Below are 26,023 nucleotides of genomic sequence, written 5' to 3'. Positions count from 1 at the left end.
TAGAAGGTTGTAAATGTAAGAGAACATTCGACACTACTGTAAAGGGCACCAAAGGTTAAAATATTTTGTTTTCGTTCTTCCAGATGTGGTCATGTTTATCATTCCGAATGTATGGCAGGGACTACTGGAACCGAGGGAAACTGGATGTGTTTTCTTTGTAACAAAACTGGTCTTTCGCGTCTTTCTTCTTGGAAGGGTAAAAAGACAGTTGGGAAGTCAGTAAAACCAGCACCAGGAGCGGGTCAGGTATGAGAAACAAGCAATCTCTGCTTGCATTGTTCGAGTGGTGCTATCTGTATTTGGTCGTCAAGAGAAGTCACTACCTAACTTAAGGAAGCTCAGTCACGGTATTTTGGCCACGTACAAAAGTACTTTTAAATTGAAGGAAATCTGAAAATAATAAGAAAGAAAAACACCAAAGAGATAATAATAAACCATAAAGGAACAAGGATGGTTAAGGATGGAGAAGATTAACGCGGATTGCAAACGACGAACGTGAAAAATTTAGGCTAAACCTTTCAAGATGCGCAAACCGTGTCGTAGTTCTTGTAATATTTTTTATCTTTCTGTAGAAGTTAAAGGCTGAAAGTTCTGGAACATCCACCAAAGAAGATCTTTCCAAAGTAAGTGCAGGAGATTCAAACGGCGTCAATTTGAAAACGCTTCTGTGCTGAAACCCAACCTGATGAGTTTTGTTAAAGTTTCCCTTATGCATGTTGAGTAAATATTGACGTTAGTTTCACGAAGGTGGAAGGAGGGGTTTCTTTCTACGGAGCGGGTTTTCGCGGGGTCGAAAACACCTCGCTAGTCTTTTGTTTGCTCCGGGGAGGTTTCTATAGAGTCCATGGGGAACATCAAGGTTTCTCTACGGCTGCTAGAGAGTGGTTCAGGGGTACAGTTTCTATGCCCTGTAATGAAATACCTTTCATTTATGATATCAGCGAAAAGAAAAAACTTCACGTAGAGTAACACAAGCCAAATAGGTCACCCCCGCGTTAGTGCACTGTGGGACAAATGCGGTAAAATTTAGTTGGTCTTCACTTTGTCATACTTATTTCTTGATCCACGCTTCTTTTTCCTTCTTTATAAACAGTCCGGAAATCGTAGGGAAAAAAATTGAAAATATCTGGTACTTTGCCAGATGGAAAACGGAGACGAGATTTTTCCAATTGTACAAGACCTCGAAAACGCACTCGAGAAATAAGCCTAAGGTGTTAGAGAAACATGTGATTGTCCTTTCTTTCTATTGTACCAATTGCGGGTGGTTAGCAGGTATAGTACCTCTTTATTGATTTCTTTTCATGCAGACTGAGAGATCAGTACCGTCTCTAACGCAACAACAGTTTGAAGCGGTAACAAGACTCAAAGGACAAAACAAGGGCGTTTCCCGGGTAAATATCGAGTGTTGTTGTATTTTGTATGTTTGACATCTTCTTGTTAATGGACTTTTTTTATATTAAGGATCGTACTTTTAAATCCCTGTACAAAACCCTGACCATTGGGCCATGAAACTTCAGTCGAGCAAGTGAGACACTTAGCTATTTATTAAATCTAAGTTGATAAAGGTGAAGTAGTCGGATAAGTGAGTTTGTGTTCCAGGGTTGGCCCTTCGTCAGAACTAAATGAAATCTGATACGGTGTAGCTTTCCGTTGGGTCGGAACTTTGTGATGCTGTTTTGCTCTGAAGAAGGGCTTAAGCTGGAGACTTCAGCTTCAACGATTTGCTACGGTGGAAAATTTAGCTTTTTCGACTTTATAAGTTTATAAATAGCTACAAGAAACTGCATACTTTGTTATCAGGTGTGAAATCATATGTTACCGTCTAAGAAACAAGTGATGTCTTGTTTTTCTGTTTCTTGCAGCTGGCCATTTTATCGGAATTATCCAGGTCTAGCGATGTGATAAATCTCAACTATGGCTCCCACTCGACCAACTCTAGCAGTATCTTTGAAGATGAACGCTTCAGACTGCACCTTGCTCCTCCACGGGAGTAGATTGATACCAGCATTGCGTGACAGTTAAGTGACCTTGTATACGTGACAGCAAATAGGTGTGAGGTGGCCTGGGTAGACTGCGAGCAGTCTCCCTTTTGCTGGAAAATCCGAGGGGAAAAACGCAAACGAATAGAGGCGAGGGTTAAGCCGCGAGAGGGGCTCGGCTCGGTTCCTTTGCGTTATTCCCGATTCCTCCCGCGGATTTTCGAGCGAAAGAGAGACTGTTCGCAGTTATGGCGTGGCGTGACCAGTCAGCAGAGTGACTTTGATTAGTAACGTGGCTTTTCGTTGTCAAAATCCCGGCTGGTGCAAAATTGGGTGGCATTCCGACGTGACAGCAAAGCAAAGTTGCGTGATTAGACAACGTCACCAAAGTCGCTCCACCTCCTTAAGACTTAATTGATTGACTGAAGCGTTGTGTTACTCCAGTACGTTGTAGCCTTCCGGTGGCTTGGTTTGTGGCTTCTCTTCGTCGTGCATGAATAAGCTATGTCCGACAACGTGACTTCGTGGCAGGATCTACAAGCTGTCGCTTCCGCTCGTGACGTGAAACATTATGAAACGACATCGTAATCTTGTGGCGTGACAGCTAGAGCACCGGAAGTCGAAATCAAGTCGTATCCAAACTATTCCGCGTACTCTTGAGTTGTCTTTTGACGTTGCGTTTCTTTGTTCAGCCTACAATGAGAGGTGTTTTGGAGTTTAGTAAGGAAAGTCTGGATGTTGACATTGACCCTTATCAAGTTATGATACACATTTTCATTTTCGTTGAGCAAGAATTGCCGGTTGGATTTGCTGCACTGTTGGACCACACCAGTTTTTGTCGAGTACAACTGGAAGACTTGAGAACGAAAATATTGCTCAATTTGCTTAAGACAACGTAGTTTAGTCTGGCATTCCAATACAAACTTTCGTATCCTGCCTATCTCACTGAGCCAACTGTTCTTCAACAAGCTGCAACCGGTACCGTTTATCGAATAATGATGCCTTTTTGGTAGAAAGTATATACGTACGTCCACAATCGGTTTCTATGTTTTTAAGAAAGTGAAAATATTTGAACATTTTAAGGCGCCAGATATTTTTTACACGTAAAAGTTGAAAATTAGTAGGAAAAAAGAAAAAAAAAAAACGAAAAAAGGCAAAATGGTTTTCTAGCAAACGAAGTAGACGTTATTAGGTATTTTAAGTGAAATAGAAAATGAAATAAATTAAGGAAATAATAACAGAAGGAAGTCAAATTAACAACATTTTCCACAAAATTCCCTTAATCTGCTTTTAAAAAGCAGGTTTTATAGAGTTATTTCGTTATTTATAATAAAATTGACATTCACGATGACTTGAACGTTAACTGACTGAATGGTTTGTATCTGCGTATGCCCTATTCACGGTTTTGAAACCCGGGGGGACTCTAATATGAAAAGGTCGGAGATTTTTCGTCGAAATATTGGCATTTGCGAAAAACCACGTGATCCTTGCTACTTCGTGCGACTCACTTATTTTGTTGTCGGGTTAAAACTTTTCCATTACCCGGTGAAACCGCCCGCTACCACACTTTATCTTGGTCCAAAATTATGGAACAGGCCTCCCAACAAATTAAGGCTGGTTACCAGTATTAATGTTTTCAAAACAAACGTACGTAAGATGAACGTGGAAACTCTACTGGATGAGAGATGCCGAAGCTGCAATGTAAGCAATAACTAATGAATTAGGTTTTGTCACTTGTAAACAGACTAAAATTTTAAATTATTCTTAGGTATTGTAATTTCTTTTTTAGGTAGGTGTCCTCTACAAGTAGAGGGTTATCCCGTGGTTAAAACATTTTGACACCTGAATAAAGTTATTTTATCATTATTATTATCATTATCGTTATCGTTATCGTTATCGTTATTATTATTATTATTATTATTATTATTATTATTATTTGTCAGTCTGAATGAACTAGAGTCGCCAGAGGACGACCTTCATGTTGGCCGAAAAGCAAGAATGGAATACAGTAAAACTAAAAGGTGTCTTTTTTTTATGTATATCCAGCCCTTAAGGAAAAAGTTTTGGCATCCCTGGCCGTGGTATTTAAAATGGCCTTTTGTATTTGAAAGGTATTTCAGGCTAGTCCTGTGGGTTTGTCTCTTGTTTCTTGGCCATCTCGAGTATAGCGCATGCAAAGCCAAAAACAAGTGTTGTTAGGAAACTTGAACGATCGGGGCAGACCTGAGCCCAGGTTTTTTGTAAAACCGGGTGGACTATTGTTTCTTTGACCTTAGTATTACAATAGAAATGCAATTGACTTCTTCTTAGCTGCGTTGCAGGTGAGAAGAGAATTGCGGAGTTATGTTCGCTTTGTGTCAGACCTTTAGTATAGTGTTGATCGTAATAGGTGCAATGAAAAGAAACAAACAGTAAACCAAATGCAAGTCAACGTCTAAAGGTAGTTTCATAAAATCATGTTGTTAATGTATATACAATGTTTCTCAATTGTCGACTTGAAATATTTACAGCATATTTTATGATACAGAATTTACATTGCTTTACTACGAACGTGGACAACCATCGTTTAGTGTGAATCTATTGCTCTGGCACATCAGTTTGGAAGAGTTGAACAATAGTCTTTTATAATTAGTAAAATTTCCGAGATTTCTGGTTGCACTTAAAAAAATCTAGGATGCCCTTAGCTTGCTGTCGATACTTCGAGGAATTTTCAGCAGTTTAAGCGTCCCCTTAAAGGGAGTCGTGTCCAATACGTTTGTAAAGCGAAGGTCTTCCAGAGTGTCCATTAATTCTCTTCAAAATTTCCGAGACGAAATTGGACAGTTGAATTTGTCGTTGATCCGTGGAAGCTTGAGAAGCCTTCTCTTGTCGTCGTCTTTGTCTTTGTTTTTTCTTTGTTTACAGGCGTTCTGTTCGGAGTTTTTTTGGTCATTAGTGGGTGCTCCTCCGACGCGAGGTGTTTTGTTCTTTCGCGGTGTTCTTTGAAAGTGCCCCAAGTTTTCCCTTTGGACCGCACTGAGCCAGGCCGCTATTTGATCGAAATCTTTGTAAAAGTTCGTGGACATTACTTCAACCTTGTTGTCCGGTAATTTTCCTCGTTTAGCTTCCTTATTGAACTTGCGAATCGCCTTAACCGTTAAAACTATGTCGCCGTTCTCCGTGAATTCGCCGTCTTCAATCTGTGTGGCGAAGATTTTGCTCAATGAATTGTTCGCCTCCGTGTCACGGCAAGTTTCTTTGAGTTTTTGCGCGTTTTGTTTTTCTCTCGTCAAAGAGCTTCTAGCGGTCCTTGCAGTTTTAGCCTCTTCAGGAATGTCCTCGCAGTTTTTATTCTCGGCCGCAAAGTCTTTTTCGCCGGGAATTCGAATTTCGACAACGACCGCTTGCGGTGCATCATTTTGTTTCGACGCCCGTGTGTTCGGCGACTCTTTTCTTTTCAACTTCTCTTCTTGCTCGTTGATAAACTGAACCTTATCGCGGGCCAACTTTCTCGGTCCTTTTCCTTTCCTTTTGTCAATCAAGCGAGCTTTCTTCTCGACTTGTTCATCAGCTGCTCTGTTAGCCTGTTTCATTATTTGTAAACTGAGTTTTTTGACCATTAGGCACCGCCTTACCGCACGAATCGCTTTTCAATAGCACTTGCCACTCTGATAGAAAATGCTGCTTTCTGAACCTGTAATAGACTCAAACGCTTTCGGTTGGTCCATTGCCAACATTTCTTTTTTGGATCCCAAGGGGAAAATGGTTTTGTTTACAGACAACCCTCCTACTTCACTTTAAAATTATGTTTATTGTTCACTGAAAATTACACCTTGTAAGAAGTTTTTGAAAATGACTTTTTAATACGCTGCTCTATTCTGCAGCGTCCAAATGACAGAGACAAGTAGACAAAAGTTTAAGGATGCTCGTAAAACTCAAAAGATATTTTTTTGCTAATTCAATGTTATCATGAATGGTCAATCTACTGGCGTTCTACGACGAATGACGTTCTTACTATCTATTCTGTTGTTGATGGTGTGTCGCCTAGCAGTCTGCCGCTGTTAACAGTATGGCGGCCGCCTCTTTGCGTTTTCAAAATTGTCTGTGAAGATGATTTAGATTAAGCTTTGAACGACTAATGGACTTATACTTAAACAATTACATTATTCGCGCTTGATTTCTATACGCCATTGTTGATTATTCAAATGGTACAGTAGCCGATGTTTTTAATTTGATTGAATTCAGCACCACTGCTGAATCTACTAAAGAAAAATGAAGCAAAAAGCGGCTGAGTATGTTATTTTATTGGGGGGTGGGATTTTTGTGAAAAAACACTTTTTCGTGACGTGTTTATAATCAGACGATGAGAGCAATTAATTTGTCATTCTTCTCTTGCACAAAGAGATCGTGTAATGAAATGTACCATTAAAGATTTCCATTCCGCACTGTGTACTCTCGAGAGTTTGTTTACGTTTTTTGTTTTGTTTCATCTAAGGCATCACAAAATGTAAACATTTTTCCACTCCAAAAAAGGGTAAAAGCGAAAGCAAGGCAAACTTTGCTTGACTGCAGCTAATTGAAGGAAAGGTGAAGGCCGCAAGCGTAGTTTAATTAGTTTCCTGAAATCATTATTCGCCCAATCGTATTGAAACTTTTCCTATTGTAAGAAAATTTAATTTCTAGTTCCTTATCTGTTTAGTAAAGCTCTTTCACTCCAAGATTTGAGCGGGCTTAGTGTTACTGAAGTTGAAGCGAACTGTAATCCGTTTAATTTTCTAAATATTTCATTAAGGGCCCGAAAGAATATTGCTAATGATAGCTTTTGTTTCGAATGCCCACCCACTATTTAACCTTGCAAAGTACACCTCTTTTGTTTATTGTAGCTATGGAATGTTCGTCAAATCCAGAATTTTTTTGAAAAATTAACCCATATCAAACTGGATAAGAAAAAAACCAGTACATTGGTGAAAATGGCCGTAAATTTTCCGACATTATATCATACACTGAAGAAACTAAAATACCTGGAATCGCTCTTTTCTTAGATTTTCAGAAAGCTTTTGATACTGTTGGATGCCAATATATTAACAACTGCTTAGAAAAAAAATTCAACTTCAGACCGGACATTCAAATTGGGTCAAAGTTTCATACAATAATGGTTACACGTCAGAATTTTTCTCCTTAAAGCGAGTTGTTCGACAGGTCTGATGTTTGACGTTTAAGATACGCATCTCTTTCCACGTTGCCGCCTCTGCTTTGTTTCTTTCTTACCGTTGTGATTTCTTTTGCTTTTTTTCGGTGAAAGCACTAATCACTTGGTTTCGTTCTTACTCTAACTTCTTCCACACATCCTTCATTGTCTCGTTTTCTCTGTTTCCTCTTTAGGTTCTCCCTTCTTTTCTGCTCCAAATATCTATCTCGCTTTTTCTCTCTCCATCTCTTCACCTGTTGACTCTTATTTCCTTTTCTTTTCTTCAATTTCTCTGTTAAGTTTTCATTTTCCTCTTCTAGCCCTTCGATTTCCCTTTTCAATTCTTCTACCAATAGTTGTAAATTCCTGACTTCCATCTGTGTAACAACCCCGCCAAGATTGCGGTCTGTTATTTTTTTCTAAACACGTGTTATGCGGAGAAATCTTTCATCCAAATTTGAAAAGCTTTCTATGCAGACGCCATGTTGGTGTCCCCGGAAGGGGCACCAAAACTGCGCCCATGAAGTAACAGAAACATCTATCACTGAGTTTTATTATTAAAACGAAACGTTATTGCTCAAGGGCTCATTGAAATAAGTACTTTGTCCTATGCAAGGACTGTTCATGTAGCAAAAACTTTAAACCAAAAGTTACCTTTTGACCCACGCGACAGCCTTCTCGGGCCGCCACTTCAATGCCACGCGGCAACAGCTTTGGAATTCAAACGCGCTCAATTACAAAACATGGAACCCTGTCGAGTGAAAACGTTATAAAACGTCAAGTTCTTAGAGCGTATTATACCTAACGAAACTTAAACCTTAGAATGAAAGGTAATTTTTAGTTTTGGGATATGACAACGTCACTCGATGACCGACAGTTAGTTTGTACCTCGATAATTATTAAGTCCCTACGTGTTTTGATTCCTTTGCTCTCTAAAAGCTAATTTCTCATGCAAATTCGTTAAAAAAAGAGAGATGGAAGTGAAAGTCTAATCAATAGAAATCACAACCGTGACGGTGTTTGAATGTCTGATCTTAATTAGCAGAGAGATTTTACGATTCTGTTTCTCCGTTTTCTCCTTAGTTTTAGTTTCGATTGAGAAGATATATCAAACACTCAAGAGGGCGTTTCATCGCATTTCCAAGCACACCGCAGTTCGTCAAAAATACTTCGCTACACGTCGTACAGTATTTTCAACTCTCCTCTCGGTGTTTGGAAATGCTACGAAACGCTCCCGATCGAGTCACAACTGAATTCATAAAACGATATCCAGAATGAACCATCCTTTTTGTAGATCTGATCATTTAGTAATCACTGTTTGTAAACTTAACAAGAACAAGTGTAATTCACATATCTAACACAAATTGTTGAAAAGAAAATTTTATAGAGATATACTTACCGTTAAAATTGACTTGGACGCCATATTGGAATAGTAAGTTTAGTAACCGCGCTTGCGTCATAGCCAGGTTCAGCCTAAGCTGTAATGTTAGCGCGGTCACTATTCTTACAACAACAACAACAACAACAACAACAACAACAAAAACAAAAACATCTTTATTTTCTCGATACAAATATGAATATTTAAAGTGCAACTAACCCCAATTTTTTTTCTCGCCAAAAGAAATTTCCAAAAGAAATTTCCTTAGATCTGATCATTTAGTTATCAGAGTATTTGTAAACTTAACGAGAGTAAGTGTAATTCACATACCTAACGCAAATTGTTGAAGAGAAAGAGATTTACTTACCGTTAAATTTGACTTAGACGCCATGTTGGAACAGTAAGTTTAGTAACCGCGCATGCATCATAGCGAGGTTCAGCCTAAGCTATAGTGTTAGCGCGGTCACAATTCTTACAACAACAACAACAACAACAACAACATCTTTATTTTCTCTATACAAACACAAATAGTTAACATTTGTGGTATATTTAGTACATGTCGCATGTTTTGGATAAGGTAACTGTTGTCATTTTGTTTTAATGACGCTGGAGACTAAGTGAACCGTTAGGTTTTCGAGTTAGCCTCCAGCCTAGTCATGTCCAATTCCAGGAGAGATGAAGGAACGATTTACGGTTTACAGTCTAGTGTAAGGGAGAAAAAAAACAAAAAATAATTAATTCAGGTATTGGTCTGATGGTAAATGATGTTTTATTGTTTTTGGAAAAGCAAATACGCTAAGTTCTTAGATCTATCTATCTATTCAAAGATCTATTACCTGAAAAGGAATCGTCTGTTTTCCTACGCTTGTCCTATATGACGTCGGGAATTGTAAAACGGGCCTTTACTGCTCAACTGTTGAGTCGGTGGAAGTGTGTTTGGCTTAAAAGCGTCCTTAGCAATGGTATGCTGTCACTGTAAGGATACCAACCATCGAAGTAACTGTTTACCGCCTTTCATGAATACCATTTTTTTGTGGAGAAACCTCATCCCTACTGTTATTGTGTTTATGTCAGGAGTGCTGTCACATGCCGCCGCGGCAGCCATACTGGAGTCCCAAAACAGTGAAACGGCGGCCATGCTTGTGTCCCTAACCAATCCTATGGGGGTCAAACTCTTTTCTTATGTAAACACTGTCTTGTTTCAATAAATTTCCATGGCTGCTGGCCACGTGAGTGAAAACGACGCTTTATAAGTTGCAGGCCTAGGTTGTTAAGCAAATTCATTTTGACTTGAAGATTACGTCGAATCGCTGCTCCTACATATTGCTGAGATCTACACTTTAATCCAAGACGAAGTAAGTGTTTTTCTTGCATTTTTTGCGAATGAGCGTATATGCTTGTGTTGACAAAAACTAGAGCCCCGTCCACACTGCGCCGGAGAAATTTGAAAACGGAGGTTTCACTTTGAAAATGCATCAAATGCTTTCCGTCCACATTACGCCGGAGAAATTTGAAAACGCAACGATCACCGGTCATTTTGGATTTGCGTTTGAGGAAAACACGGTCAAGTAAATCGCATAATTATCGTGAAGCCATCGTTTTCGAAAAGCTCCGATAGCAAAATGTTTTTGGTCTTCACTAAAACACAAAGCCGGCGTTTCAAATTCCTCCGGTTTAAAGAGCGTTTTCGAAAAGCTTCTTTTTCGTGACGGATTTGTGTGGATGGTAGGCCTAACCGTAGAATTAAAGCTACGTTTTTTAGATTTTTCCGGCGTAGTGTGGACGCCGTCTAAGTAGCTAGCGTGTTCAGTTTTCTTTGCAAGAAAAGAGTGTTAACGTGAATTTGGAAATATTTGTTTTAGCGAATTGCCGTGACGAAATACGCCTTCTCTCGACGACTTAATAACACGTGCAAAGGAGATTGAGGCAGACGTCATCGCTGTAATGAATCAAGTTCCGCCAAACTCATTGAAAGCTAAACGGATGGCGCAACGTCTTCAAAAAAGCAAGTCCATCATTGCATCAGTAATAGACGGCAAACATGCTGCCGGGACACCCCCAATCTTCACACAACTTATGAAAGGAATACTGGATTGCCATGAAAAAGTGTATCGAGTCATCAAAGAAGCTCCAATTGACACATACGAGTAACTTGAAAATATTGATGCGTAAGCCGGGCGCTAGTCTAGGAAAGATGGTAAACGTCCTGCAGTGTAATGTTAGGGTTTTTATTGATACATTATACTTGTTGTTTTTAATATTATTATTCATAATATTGTGTGATTTTCATGACTTCGCATTGAGGACCTCACTAAAATCTCCGGCCCGGCGCATTCATCGCCCCCTCTCCTGGTGGGCTTTTTGGTGTCGTTCGAGGATCTCGTGTCTGAGAGAAATATTCACACTGGATCGAAACGTACTAGAAATGAACTAAACTACAGAGTACAGGGCCACTTTTAACAATCCATCAAACGAGCCACTAAATATATAGACCTAGAACTTAACGCGTACATAGGCTATTCGTCGTTCTTTTATCCACTGCCGAGCCAAACGATCCACTAAATATGTGCACCTTCAAAAGTGACCCTGTATTTTGTAGTTGTTATGTAGGATTCTGAAACTGTTTTCTCAAAATAGTTTTAGTTGTGTAACGCAAAAACAGTTATAATACGCGGATTAACGTATAGTAGTAACTGTTGTTTCTGTGCGGATTGAAATTATAATTTGATTTTCTTTTTCGAGAACAACTTTGTTTAATTTTGCTTCTGCACCTTATCATTGATGCAAGAAAACTTTAAATTAAGCTCAAAGAAGATTTGAAGATGTTCTTACTGCAAACCTAAATGCTGTTCGTAATTTGTGACTTCTTGCCGCGCTTTTCTCTATCTGCCTGTTTAAGGTAATGCGAAAGTTTCATTATACTTCTCGTGGTCCTAATTAGAGATTCTATTATACTCTTGCGGTTTGGCAATTATTTGAGGGCCGGTTTGCGGGTGCATTCACATTTATCTGATGGTTTACGGTTAAGAAATTATCACGTGGTTGCGGGAAATCTTAAATTTACCTCGCGGTTTTCGGTTTTAAGTTGACTTGGACGCTATGTTGGAAAAGTAAGTTTAGTAACCGCCCAAACATCATAGCGAGGTTGAGCCTAAGCTGTAATGTTAGCGCGGTCACTATTCTTATAACAACAACAACAACAACAACAACAACAACAACAACAACAACAAACAACAAAATCAGCAACAAAATCTATATTTTCTCAATGCAAATTTGAATATTCAACATTTGTAGTATATTAAAGATAGGTAGCCCGTGATAGATAAGGAGGAAATTGTAATTTTGTTTTAATGAGACTAGATGCTAAATGAACCGTTAGGTTTTCGAGTTGGCCTTCAGCCTAGTTATGTGTAATTGAAGGACAGGAGAGATGATGGAGAAATTTACCGTTAACAGTTTAGTTTAAAAAATAAATAACTAATTCCGCTATTGTTCTGGCAGTGAATAATGTTTTATTGTTTTTGGAAAAGAAAATACACCAATTCCCTTTAAATGGGTTGGAAGTTCTTTCCAAAAATCTATTGCCTGAAAAGAGATCGTCTTTTTCCTACATTGTAAAAAGGGCCTTTAACTACTTCAGTCGGTGAAAATGTGATTTCTGACGATTGAGGGACGAATTAGTCGAGTTATTATTCTGACGGCACGATGGAGAGGCTCGCGGGACGTCTTAGGACGTTTAGGGACAGTCTTTTGGCGGGAGAGTTAGATCATTGTAGGTCGGTAACTCATCGTGTTTGTCCACTATTTTTATTCCTCCCTTTCCTCGGGGTCTCGTTCTGCCAAATTTGGTGCGTTGTCTTGGCTCTATTAACAAGAAGTGATCATTTTAAGAAATGTTAGAACAAGTACAATTTGTAACTGATCATCATTACTTGCTTTCTTAAATTCCGAGAAATCCTTTCACTTCTGATTTATTATTATTATTATTATCGTCCTCACGTAATGTTTGCTTAGAGTCCTTAGGGCCGAGACCAAACCATGGTCCTGGGGCACTAGGGGATAGCCAGTTTTTAGCTTGATAGCACCCTCCTCAAAATGTGCGCTGTACCTAGCAAGGTAGTTATTATTATTATTATTATTATTATTATTATTATTATTATTATTATTATTATTATTATTATTATTATTATTATTATATAAGCGCTCCCACTCGAGTGCCGTTATCATAATATGCGCCCCTATTCAAATAAGCGCCCCCTTCCAATAAAGACCCGCCCTACGAAAGTAGCATTCAAGATTTCAAGACATTGGCATATAATAGACTGACACGACGAATAAATTAGGAAGTGTGCTTTCTCCTTTAAACGTAGTATTGAACATTGTGACTATCATAGACCCTTGTACAGTTCTTGAGTTAAAGTGCCTGTTCTTTTTCATTTAAGTATTATATCACATTCAGCCCCTAGTTGTTCAAAAGGTGGATAATACTGTCCACTGGTTAAATCACTATCCAGCGGATAGCGTGCTTTGTTTTGTCAACATTTATCCTCGGGATAGCGATTTATCCGGTGGATAGCGTTATCCATCTTTCGAACAACTGGGACCAGATGTATATGTTCAAAAGGGAATCAGCGCCACAACTCACTCATAAGCGCCCTGCCTCCGGGCGCTAAATCGAATCATCGCGGTATTTTTAATGCCTGGAAAGTTCTGCTCTGTGTATGGTAGCACATAAACATGAAGGTATACGCAAACGCAGACTGATAACCGGGATTCTCGGTACCACCTCTTTCTTTTCCAAACAAAGACGAGAGGCCTTGGGGACGAGAATGGATACCCTCTCCTCGATGGTGTAAACAATATGGCAGAGCCCGCCATATCGCCTGTGATATACAATACGAGTTATGACTAGTATGTTTGACTGCCTTGTGGTTACGTCAGCTACAATCTTACTGCGACATATTAGCGCAACATAATCATGAGAAGAAAGAAGCATGTTTATTCTGAATATGCTTGTGCTTATGAATATGTTCTGGTGCCCATACTTTCTTACTTTGACTTGTATTTATGCTTGTGTGCTAGTGAAAACCAGCCCTTGAGTTAGCTGGACGAAGTTCTGAGAGTGGCATGGAAACCGTTTGAAATTGCGACTTGAAAATGGAGGGTTTATTTATAATAGACCATCTTCGTATTTTCGGTATTGGACCGGAATTAGCTTGCTGTGGAATCTCCCGCAGAGGAATATTAATTAAAAGGGATAAATGCTATTTGTTTTTTAAAGGACTCTCCGCATAAGCCTCGGCTGCAATCTAGTTCCAGCCCAATACCGAAAATACCAATATGGCATATTCAGGAATTTTAGAATTAAGGATATTTTACGGACACTACGCCTCCGATGCCTCGAATCATTCTTGCACTTATAAATTGACGAAAAACAGCTGGTCCTCTTTCCAAAGAAGCCTGCATAAGCACATTTTTTAGAGCTTCTAGTTATTCCTTTGTTGAAATGCAATTTCACTTTATTTCCTTAGCAAATCTTAATTCAGAGTTCAACAAATGATTTTAATTAGGTTACTAGTTAGGTATCCACGATTATTAGAAGGGACTTCTCCCCTCGGCTACTGCCTTTTGACACAATAATAAAGTTATTGTTATTGTTATTGTTATTATTATTATTATTATTATTATTATTATTATTATTGTTGTTGTTGTTATTCTTATACATATTCTTAGTCTTAGTCTTATTCTTATTCTTATTCTTATTCTTTTGATCTACATCAAGCACCCAAAGACAATGCTGTTAGTTAATTAGGCTCTCGGAGAAAATAATGTTACGCGCCCTTAGCCGTTTGTTGCATTTTTATTGCGAACCTAATTCAGATTTTCAAATATTCCTTGGAAATTTTTTCACTGTTGATTCAACTGAGCAACGTTAGTCCATTTCTTTAGTTAATAACGTTGATTTTCCCTTTTATTTTCGTCGCTTTTCTTGCAGCATTGTACATTTCGTGAGTTTTTTTTTTTCTTTTTTTATCAGAGCCTAATTTTAGTTTTAACCTCATCTTTCTAACCTCACCCAATTCATCTCAGTCGTAACTATGCATCTTCAAAGACTGATTGTGATCAAGGTTCTTAACGCTTATTGTTTCCTGCTCAGACCGTAAGACTCCTACCTAATTTTCTTTAAAGCACTAGTCGAGGTTGTTTACCAACCGTTTTTTCTTCTTTTTTTTTTTTTTAAATTCGCTTATTGGACGAATTTCACTGCAAACTTTGAGAACAATTCACAATGGTTATTTGGAGTTACGACTTAAAACATGTGACAATGTGAAATCGGTAATTGAATGAAATGTTTCCTTCCGCCTTGCTTCCCGTAGCTTCAAAAATACAGGTCCAAACAATACGATTTTCAATCGATCGAAGCCAATGTTTTGGAGGTCATCAAGTCTCGAAAACTGCAACACGTACGTGGCTCTTATAAACATGAAGCATTCAACTGAAAGTAAAACGCAAACTGGATTTAACAGAACAATCACACCTTGACAAAATACATTCTCGCTAAGGACAAATGTAAACGGGCTATAAACACGCGTGGGAATCTTATGTTTAGTTGACGAAATTACCATCCAAAGCAGTCCTTGAGTTTTCTTTCCTGCTTTTCGTTCGCCTGCTCTGACTTCGTATCTAGCTTTCCATTCCTAATATACAAGCAGCTCGTCCGCAAAGAAGTCTTCCCCTTCTTCGCTTGAAATATTGTAAATTGCTCTCAAAGCTCTAAGCAGTGAGTTCACAGTTGTCGAACGTGCTCGATCGAAGTTTATTTCGGTATCTTTCGAATCGAAACTTAACTCTGACTCCAGTGACGAAAAAGAAATGATTCTGAGACAAAACTTGGACGTTTTAGTCCCAAAATACATCGGAACGATTAGTTTTGTGTTCCATTTTCTCGAGCAAATACAGAGAGCTGACTGAGGCGCTATTGGGTTTCGTTCCTGGGTAGACGTCATCAGCTACCGCCGCCCCAGACTCCCTAAAACGCGGTCGTGAAACACTTCAAGCGCGACTTTGAAAGGGCATAGAAAATCGAGGATTCAACCAAATTCAAAAATTGCTTCGCCCAAATGCTTCAAATAAAGTCTAGATTCGTTTTAGCGAGAAAAAAACTTTTGGGGTTAGGTGCACTTTAATATAGAATGAGTTCGAAGGCCCACCGAGTGAATATAACAAGATTTTCTTTTTCATTTAACCCAACTGTTAAACAGCTTTTAATTGTAAATAACTTAGTGGCCTTCTTTCCCACGAACACCGTGTAAGCCTGAATAGCATCCTTAACAACTTTATATTCCAACTGTTAACAAACCTCCTAATCCTATAATAATCTGTAGTTTGTTTTCCGGGCGTTATGATTGGTTCGTGGCAATAACACCCTGCTGGAAAGTCTTCAATTATTGATGCGCTCTGAATGTTTATTTACACAGACCTCTCTGCACTCGGCGTTGCATATTTCCATAGGAGCTACAGTGATTCCATATCCTGGTTTTTCGCTGTCATCTGAGAGAATATACATATATAAATATTGCAAAACGAGAATCCCGTTGGAGGAGTGAAAATGTTTTTGGTAAGCCTGTAGGTTTTGGAAGATTGGACTTGAATAACACCTAGTTAACTCACCACTCGGTGCCAAAACCAACTAACCGAATTTTCGCGTGATCTTTTACAGTTATTAAAATTGCTGGTGACGATTTTGCCGTGGACAGACGCATCACACTACATCCAGACGCCAAAAAGTAATAATACTTTCAGTAAATATAGAATAGTTACGGCTTATTTTGCAATAGCGAGAAGACGGCTGCCTAAACGCGTAACCTGAGATATGTGGAAAGATATCGCGTGAAAGCAATTACGAGGGTAATATTTCGCAGCATTAAACAGTCTGTTACCTGCGCTATTTGCGTCGTATACGGCCTCGTCTCAAACAGTTCTTATACAATCATGATCAGTTTCTCTTCAGAGGAACGAAAAAAGTCAACTTTAATGGGAAACCATACATTGCACCCATTTCAACGCAAAGGGTGGTAAATTAATTTCTCGTTGACCTCTTTGCAATTTATAGTCCATCGCAGGAGAATTGTAACATGGAAAATAACTGCAAGGTGTTCTGATCGCTTTAAGGACGCTGCAAAATAACTATGCTTTCTTGCATGTGCAATTTGAGACTGAAAGAATTCATCGTGTATTTTTTGGAAAATATTTCTTAGCAATTAATCATTTAACATCAGTTTAGACGCAGAATGAAACCGGTTTATTTTCGACCAAAATCTATTGTCCGTGTATGAAAAAAATACATTATGCGTGATGTTTACTCGTTGTAAGTGACAGACGAAATTTGGTTCAACTCTGTTCAAAATTATTATTTTCCTGTGAACAAAGAACTAAAATCACACTAATCATTTCAATATTTACAAATGTGTGCAAAGTTCTGTATATACAAGAACCAAGTTAATTAATTTTTTTGTTCCTTAGACTGTAGAAAGGAGGTCCAATTATTTGGCGATAAAGGAAACTTCACAAGTCCAGGTGGATACGAAGGTTATCCTAATAATACAAATTGCAGGTAATATGAAACGACTTCAAAGAAACTGTTTGTTATCATAAATTAAAATCCTTTTGTGACATACAAATTCATCTTCGAATTGAAGAAAACCGAAAAATTCTAGTTCACTGAGGTATAAAAAAAAACTCCTAAGATATAATTCAAACTGAAAAGCGACGAAGATGGTTTTGACTGGGAAATGGTGAAGCGGACCGCGAAAAACGAATTTGTCAAATTAAGGATATTCTTAGGGTATTAAAGACAGGCTCTCTTTTTTAGGAAATAAAATTAATCGACATGATTTTAAGCGGATGTGGCATTAATAAAAAATAACAGCGGTCAGTTTAATTTGGCCATTTCTGTGCTAAACAATCATTTGCGATGGAGTTGAACTTACTGCGTGGCTACGAAGGAAACTGGGAATGGTTGCATCTTGTACTCCACAGAACAACGTTTTATTTTTAATTGGACCAACTGCAAATTTCCTAAATCATATCTTTGACATGCTTCCTTATTATGTATTGTAGTTGGATCATTGAATCCGAATTTGACGCCAAAATCCTGATCACATTTCACGACTTTGACTTGGAGTGGAGTAAGACCTGTCTACCGTATGATTACGTCAAGGTCTCTGACATGTGTAGCAAGTCCACGACTTGGTCAGAGAACCTGGGATCACCAGACATCTTTGATGGATACTGCGGTTACATGATGACCTTCACTGTCGCAACCCGTTGTGGGAAAGCTCGAGTGGAGTTCAGATCAGACGGGTTTGTTACAGGCAAAGGATTCAACGCCACTTATATGGTTATTCGTAGCATGTGTAAGTTGCAGATTATTTAAAATCCATTGACAGATTCACAGATAAAGGAGCTCAGTCGCGGTGTTTTGAGTTATTTTGGCCACAGAGAAAATTACTTTTAAATTGAAGAAAACCTGAAAATAGTAGCTTACTAAGATAGAAAAACACCAAAGAGATAATAATAAATCATAAAGAAACAAAGATGCTTAAGGATTGAGAAGATTAACACGGATTGCAGTCACCGAACTTGAAAAACTTAGGCCAACTTTTCAAAATTCGCAAACCGTCGTTTCGAGTTTTTCCCTTTTGATTGATAGCCCATGAAGTGTAAAGTGGGCCATAAATCGACGGAAAAAGCTAGGGCTCGTTTCAATAAATTTGATACGAATTTCATGTTATTTTTCTTGCTGTGGCAAAGAAAAACCTTTTCAATTCAAGCACGCGGGAAGCCAATCATGTAGTAGGAATACGGACCGTATTATTGACCAATCACAGTGCGCGTGATACCCGAGCGATGTAATAATTAGCCATATTTTCCTTTTTATTTCTCACAGAGATTTGAATTTGAATAACAAGGACTTCCAGCTAAACAGTTTTACTTTTTTTTCTCAACTTATTGTATTGCCATATGTGAAGAAATCGACAACGCCATGTTTACTGAGTGATGAGTTTTCCCCACTGCGGCGTTTAGTAGGAAAATCTTCGCATCTTTCTATAACTCAGTCTTTAAATTCTTCGGCAATCTTCGGAAATTTCCGTAAAATGTTCGGATAAATATTCGAAGAGCATTTTCTGTCGCACCCATGCATCGTGTTTAGAGTCGAGTGTGCGCGGAAATTAACTCACATATTTTGCGTTTTTCATTACAGACAAACCGGAGATAATATCGTTTTGTCCCACTGGTACCAAAAACTGCTCAACAGAAAATGTAGTGACAGAAACCGACAGTCTGATGCTGACGTGCCAGGTGTCGGCTTATCCTGAGGCGGAGGTGAATTGGTATTATCTGGGGTCAGACCCAGCAAATTCCGAGCTACCACTCAACACTCGTGCGGACCGCATGTTTGACTTTCACGATGGAAGGCTACTGATCAACAACCTCAAGCGAAACGACACTGGATTTTATAAGTGTTATGCGAGTAACTCCTTGGGACAGGACGATGCTGTGATGTACCTGCGGGTAAAAGGTAAAACAAGAGGATTTAAGTACATGTTCCCTCCACAAGTCTACATAAGATTATTCATCTAATTCCTATTAGGGAGATTTTATATTTTATTTCAGTGCCTTTGTATTGTCCAGACTAAATTGTTTGCAAGACTTGTTGTGCCTCATCTTGATATCTGTGGATTGAAAATTCTCTCCAAAAGTCTACATACAATTCTTCCAGATGTTGGTCAAGACGTTGAGGTCCGGTTCATTCATTTTACAAAGCCTTTATTTAACTTATGAATCAGTATCATATAATTACTGGACAACTTAGTGCAAGGTTCGCAAATTTCCAGCTTATAGACCACCTTGCTTTTAAATAATCTCTCCAGTGGTACAAAATTCATGTGTCCTGTTGACATTTTACACGGAAAGCATTTAAATTTAAAATCAAATTAGTTGGCATTGTCTGTTGAGCTTAACGCTACCCCAAGTATTGTGCTTGTGAGCGGTTTCCTGATAAACATTCATGCTTTTTTAACCTTACCCGGAGTCCATCGACTTTGACCATGAGGCACCATACTTCCTATTCAACAAAGCCACAGCTATAAAATCAATCTCTTGTTACTCAAATTTTGTTTGATTTTCAGAGAAGTGCAAATGCCCGAAGATAATCAAAGCCAATTGGTACGACATTCCACCGTAAATCAAAGACAACGGACCCGGCCGAGAACCCTCAGGACTGCTCCCGTTACTTCTCAAAGAAATTGTTCCCGTGTGCTGTGGAAACTGCTCGGGAGGTGACGGGCCGTCGACGATTTCCTATGCAAACCGCCAAGACAACCTGGTAGCAATTAGAGATATTCGCAACTTCGATGTAAATGATACGATCACGTTTCCAATCAGTGGACACAAGGACGATCGTTGGTATCAAAGTGAGTACACGTTCATGCCACTGGTAAGCTCTCCAGGCGTTGCTTTCATTGTTGTTGATGAGCCACCCGGCACGTCCGCTAACGCTGTGTTCAACTCTGTCCTGTCTGGTTGGCCTGTGTTAGTACTCACACTTCTGATGGCTTTACTCTCTGGGATAATTATGTGGGGATTGGTAAGTACATTACATTATAGCCTCAATAGACGGATTTGGCTGACGTGTTTACATCCTTGTTACCACCCAATTCAGACCACGTGACGATTCATTTGGGAGGTTACAACTGCGTTACAATTTGTCACACGCAGCTGATTGCGTGGGAATATGTAAAAACAGAACAATTGTAGCCTCCCAAATGAATTATAAAATGATCTGAATTGGGTGGCAATAAGCTAAGGATATAAACACGTTACCCAAATCTGTGTATCACCTTTTGTTGTTAGGGAAAATACCCCCCCCCCCCTCCCCCCTTTCGTCTTTACCCTTCTCCTCCCGTTCACACACTACACCACCCACTGAAGACAGGATTCACCACATCGGCGAGCGAAAACCAAATCTATCTTCAACGCCGACATTTCGAGTGTCTGGTGTCTTTCACTAATGAATATCTTCGTCACCGTTTTGTACAAAGTATTTAGTCATAACATCATTTCTTTTTATAAACATTTTCCCACGTCATGCAGCAATACTCAGCACAGCAGTAAGCGGGATGTTTGATTCTTTTTGTAACATTTAAACAAAGTTACAGGTAACCTTCCTTAATAGCGTAGTGCATGGTGAAGTGTCCAGTCGGCATATATGCTTAAGGTCTGGGCTTCTGTTGGGCAAGTCTGAAAGTTTCCCGACTTCTCTCAAGGGCACGCGGTTTTATACTCGTCCAGCCTGCGGTCTTTACCATTAGTGACTAGACCCCCATGATATACATGTATAAATTGGTACGGTATCTTTTCATCTCGCTTGCCTGTGGTTAAAACGTGTGTGTGATTTTCTAAATTCGTGCGCCTCTTTGTTCAGCCGGAACTACAACACTCTTTCGTTCCTTCCACATTCTTCTTCACCTGTTTATATCAAAACCCTTCCTCCGAAGGTCCTTTTCCTAGATGTCAATTAATAATTATTCTCCTTTTCTAAAGGACACAAGGTATAATCCTGACGAGTTTCCCAGGTCATTCGTCAAAGGCAGCGGAGAGGGATTCTGGTGGGCTTTTGTTACTATGACAACCGTGGGGTAAGTCAGTGCTATATAGCTGTGGAGCATAATCTACTGCATTTGAGTTTTTCTTCATTTTCCTAACCTTGCAAAGAGTGCAGTGAAAAAGAATAACTCTCCAATTAGCCTTTACACCACTGCATCTTGTTTCGTCTACTATATGTCTAGTTAATAGACGTAGAAACGCTCTAGTTGGTGGGAGTGCAAGGAAATATCTTACACTCTGTACATAGTTCATGGGTTGATGTTGTGGCAAGCTCCGTGCTCTAAATAATTTCTGTATCCCCTTTCAACTCAGTCCAACTGTAGATATTTCGACTTAGTATTGATTGATATGATATAATTCTAGATCAAGTTATGGCAGTTTACTAGTTACCTTGGTGAATGAAACTTAAGAATTTCCCCCTTCCACATCAGAGATATCTTTATTTGTTCTGTCAGTTGAATACCACTTTTCTGTTGTCTCCTTGTCCCTCAGCTATGGCGACCGATCTCCCAGGGGATTTGTGGCCCGTATTTTTGCGATAGCGTGGGTTCTGGTTGGCCTCGTTATCACGTCTATTTTTACTGGTGTTGTGACTACATCCCTAACAGCCATTACACTGAGTACTGACGTCAAACTGTATGGCACTAAGGTGGGTTCCACTTTTGCTTCTAATGTAAAATGTTTGGTCAAAGTAATTCCATGACCATGGCTAAGAGATGATGAAGGTTAACAGAGCCATTGTCCCATACAGGTCTTATTCCTAAGGTAATCCAGTTCGTATTCAAATCTGTCGCTTCGGTGCTTATGAGTAAGTAATGATGTCGCGATCGGACCTTTCAGTCCAACGCTATTTTTAGAAATGTACCAGTCTCGTCCACGAATAATGTTACCACTGGGGTTGCGTTAGGATGAAAATGCGTGTTAAGATGGCTGGGCTGTTCCCGTGACCAAAATACGCATCATAGAATTGGCTATTTCTGGGATATCTGAAACCGGAAGTAATCTAAAAATAGCTTGAGAGGGATAACGTTGTGATTAAGACCTATATTCTCTTCATCCTCTCTTTCCGTGGCTAAATGACCATTCGAGAAAAGGCTGTAACGTGTATGGTGAGTCTAACACTCTAATGAGTGACTATTCAGATGAAAGCTATTCAACAGTACTTTCATATGGTATTGCGTTATTTTTCTAATGGTTATTTTTTCATTTTATCATTGTTTCTTTTTTTTTTTTTTTTTTACTTCAGATTGCAGCAGTGGCTAATTCTACCGAGTATCGGTTGGGTCTGATCAAAAACGCAAATATGACAGGTAAGCTCGTAGATTTGCTAACTCACAGATGAAAGCATTCTAGATACGTTATCCTAGCCTAAGATAGTCTTACATGTACTACAGCAGAAGGGTAAAGAAATATTGAAATATCACCCTTGCATACGACACAGTTCGATCAATTTCCAAAGGTACGGAAGAGACTCTATGACTCTAACGTAGAAAAGAAATCGTGACATATATTCTATGAACCCTTTTGTGTGAGCATTCAAATGAAAGCTGTTGAGCTGTACTTTCATGTAGTACTGTTTATTTTGCTGTAGAAGGTGGTTCTAACTTTTAAGTCTGTGAATGTAACCCTCTAGTGTGCAACCATTCAAATGAAAGCTATCGAGCAGTACTTTCATGTGGTACTGTTTATTATGCTGTGCAAGGTGTTCAAACTTTTAAGTCTGTGGATGTAACCCTAGTGTGGGTTGAGTCCTAGGAACTGAAATAGTTAAGTTTTTGTCATTACTAACAATAATTTTATTTTCACAGCATACCCCGATTTACAATCGATCGTGGAGCCTCTGAGGAATCGAGAGGACGGCCTGAAGGGTGTGCTAGTCGACTCGTACGTTGCTGGAGAAATGACAGATTTTTCCAGCGAAGAGCTACGTGTGAATAAGATCATCGACCACAACTCGTTCTACGGTATCGTATTCGGAGGAGGGAGGTTGTCAGAGTGGCAATTTCAAGCCTGCTTGGAGGAATACGTCTTGTCGAACCAAGCAGCAATCTTTGAGACTGTCAAGCAGAAAACGCGACCTATGAGTGTACGTTGTTGTTATATAGCGCTTGGATAAAAAGGAGTTAAATTAGTTTGAGAATTCCTTGTTGTTGGTTGATGGTTTCATCCACCGGATGTCCTTTCAGGGGACGGGGAGGGGATAGCATGGTCCCCTGATCCCTTGAGAATTTCAATTTTTCTCCCTTGTTGCCTGTTAATAAATTATATTGTTTCCTAAGATTGTTTGTTAAAGTGACCTTAAATAGTAGAGATATCGTTGTTCCCTCAATTTAATCCCAATAATATCCCTTCACTTGTTCCCTTGAAAAAAAAGATGACCATTTTCCCTTGCTCCCCAAAACCCCTGGTAGGCCCTCTTTGATAGCAGTCAGATTTTATTGTTATCGTTCGTATGTTTTTCACGTGTTCACCTACACCATTTTTCTCTCTATGGGCTTTAGTTATGTTCTTTGATCCTGTGGGCCTTTCAAATCCTGTTCTTTCTGGGCCATCTTAGGTTTAGGATCTTCGTCTTCCGATCGTGCGAATTTGTTGTTGTTGTTGTTGTTGTTGTTGTTGTTGTTGTTGATCAGATAATTATCAATGTATAGGTCTCGATGTTTCTATGATAGCAACAGAGCGAAATTTAAACCGAGCGAAAGCACCTCGACGTTGTTAACGGAGAGCGAATGATCAAATGAGCTAGATGTGATAACTCGTTTCTTTCAGAAATTTTGAATAACTTGGCCACTTACGTTTCAGAACCTCCAGCACTAGCACTACTGCTTTTAGGATTAGGGCACGTTGTAACCTGTGTGCAGTTGTTTAAAGGGTAAATAATGCTATCCACTGAAAAAATCGCTATCCAGAAGACAAAAAAAGCCTGCTATGGACTGGGTAGTGATTTTTCAAGCGTTATCTAGGCTTTGAACAACCAAGGCCTGTACCTTATTGTGTTATGAGCCAGTGACAAGCCTGATACAGAAGGGCGGCGTGATTTATATATATATATATATATTTTTTTATGATACTGTATTTAACCTTTTGAAAGAGAAGCTGAGGTATTATACTTTATGCCTTGCATCTTTACCTGTAGGAAGATCGTGAAATGTTCAAATTGTGTTTGTAAAAATACAAAACTAAAAAGACTTTTTGTTCTTCTCCTTAGGAACCCGCTGAAAGCGCAGCGATTGAACGTTCTTCCGGTTTGTTTGACGCTTCCTCTCCCTTGTTCCAAAATGCAATCTACTCCTGTCTTGGTCTTCTATTGCTTTTCACGGCTTGTGGCATTATCTGGGATTACGGTTATATGAGGCACTGGAAGAAAAGGACAGAGTTGGGTAAGGTTAACCAACAACATTTTTCGAGCACAGTAACATGCTCGAGCCGGTGTCCATTACTGGAGACGATTGCCTCTAACAGCAGTCAGCATTACCCACTGTAGTGCGAAATGCTGAATACTTATGTTGTACAGTGTGATTGTGGCAAGCCAAGCCAACCACATCCACTAAGCTCCACAACAACTGAGTTCCTTTAACTCTATCTTGAGTGATCTGTGTTGTGGAAATTGGCAACAAGGATAGGAAAGATCTCGAAAGCATTCCCAGATAACCGTAACACATTTTACGCACCTTCCATTCCTAAGGTAACTGGTACCGTGTTTTGTGTTGCAGATGAGCTAGAGCTGCTTGGTGGGCCCGGGTACGAACTGGCCAAGAAGAATCTGGATCTAATGGATTCCTTGATGAATGAGGTTCACGAGTTTTACGAAAACTGGGAGAGGAAGCTCAACGATATCACAGATAAACACGAAGAAGAACAAAGGTTGCATGCCAAACAGAAAAAGTAGATTTAATGCTTGCATGGCACTCTAGTAACATGTGAACTCTATGAGTTGCTTGAGACTACTAATACACAATTTAATACACGACTTGAAAATTTTTAACAGTAAATTGTCGGAAAGGAATCGTTGACAAGCCGGTGGTAGTCGGTGAGTATTCGGCGACCGATGAGTTGTGGGCCGGTGTTGCTTTTGCTCTAGTTAGTGACGAGTCCAATCATAGAGGATTGATTCTGAAAGAAGCAATCTTAATGTATGAGGGATTTATCATAATCCATTGTTTTTTAACATAAATTTGTGTCTGTCTACACAAGTTACAAAGTATATCAAAGTAACTTGTATAAGTAAAGTGAAGTAACGTAATGCTTTAATCACAAAGCAAAAATAAGTTGATAATGTAGTTAAAAAATAAAATAACATAATCTTAAAAAAGTGTGTTTTTGTAGTGTATAAAATAATCAAGTTTCGATTTCAACGGATACACTGATTGTGATATGTTGACGATTGAATCTTGGCACAGTTTGGTACACGCTATATTTTTCCTCCACCAAAGTGGTACACATCTGGCATGTAGTAGAAATGAAAGAAAAAAAAAACAATAAATGCGGTAAAAGAAAAGAAATATCAACTTAAAAAAAAGGAAAAGAATCACCAGCAGGATGGCGATTTTGACATGTTGACATCCTGTCATAAAAAGGAAATTTGTTGAACTGTAATCCACCTCTATCCGCGTAATCTTGTACTTCTTCCGCTAAATACTTGTTCTATTTTGCCTTGAGGAATATTTTTATGTGGTTAATTTGCACCATTTATTAATATATGTTTGGTGGAAGTTGGGAAAGAGAACTATCGATAATCAGTAAATATTAATTAACCTCTGACAGGAGCCATAATCGGGGACGGAGACCGTAAGCGCGCGCCATTTCAAGTATTGGGGTTGTCCCCATGAT

At 39.1% G+C, this 26,023-nt stretch overlaps 1 protein-coding gene and 1 pseudogene across 2 annotated transcripts in view; both read left to right on the top strand.

Moving 5' to 3' along the window:
- The window catches only part of LOC110041946 (vacuolar protein sorting-associated protein 8 homolog), a 49,725-nt gene extending 46,383 nt beyond the window's left edge, over positions 1-3,342 (top strand). The window contains exons 50-53 of the mRNA XM_089296445.1: positions 84-246; positions 573-623; positions 1,308-1,391; positions 1,863-3,342. Of these exons, the coding sequence (XP_089152571.1) occupies positions 84-246; positions 573-623; positions 1,308-1,391; positions 1,863-1,994 (430 nt within the window). The 3' untranslated portion in view covers positions 1,995-3,342. The remainder of the gene's footprint in view (positions 1-83; positions 247-572; positions 624-1,307; positions 1,392-1,862) is intronic.
- A 5,584-nt stretch (positions 3,343-8,926) lies between these two features.
- On the top strand, positions 8,927-25,505 carry LOC110041941 (uncharacterized; annotated as a pseudogene). The gene is made up of 12 exons (XR_016209457.1): positions 8,927-16,142; positions 16,245-16,311; positions 17,048-17,138; positions 17,645-17,940; positions 18,789-19,106; positions 19,717-20,174; positions 21,131-21,225; positions 21,686-21,842; positions 22,440-22,503; positions 23,002-23,279; positions 24,402-24,573; positions 24,907-25,505. The product of XR_016209457.1 is annotated as an uncharacterized LOC110041941 (transcript).
- The last annotated feature ends 518 nt before the right edge of the window (positions 25,506-26,023 follow it).

Source organism: Orbicella faveolata, unplaced genomic scaffold (genome assembly GCF_042242905.1).
Source record: "Orbicella faveolata isolate gen_17 unplaced genomic scaffold, um_ofav_v1 contig_27, whole genome shotgun sequence".
Lineage (NCBI taxonomy): Eukaryota > Metazoa > Cnidaria > Anthozoa > Scleractinia > Merulinidae > Orbicella > Orbicella faveolata.
Note: the sequence above shows the minus strand (reverse complement) of the source record. Positions and strands in the feature narration are given on the sequence as shown.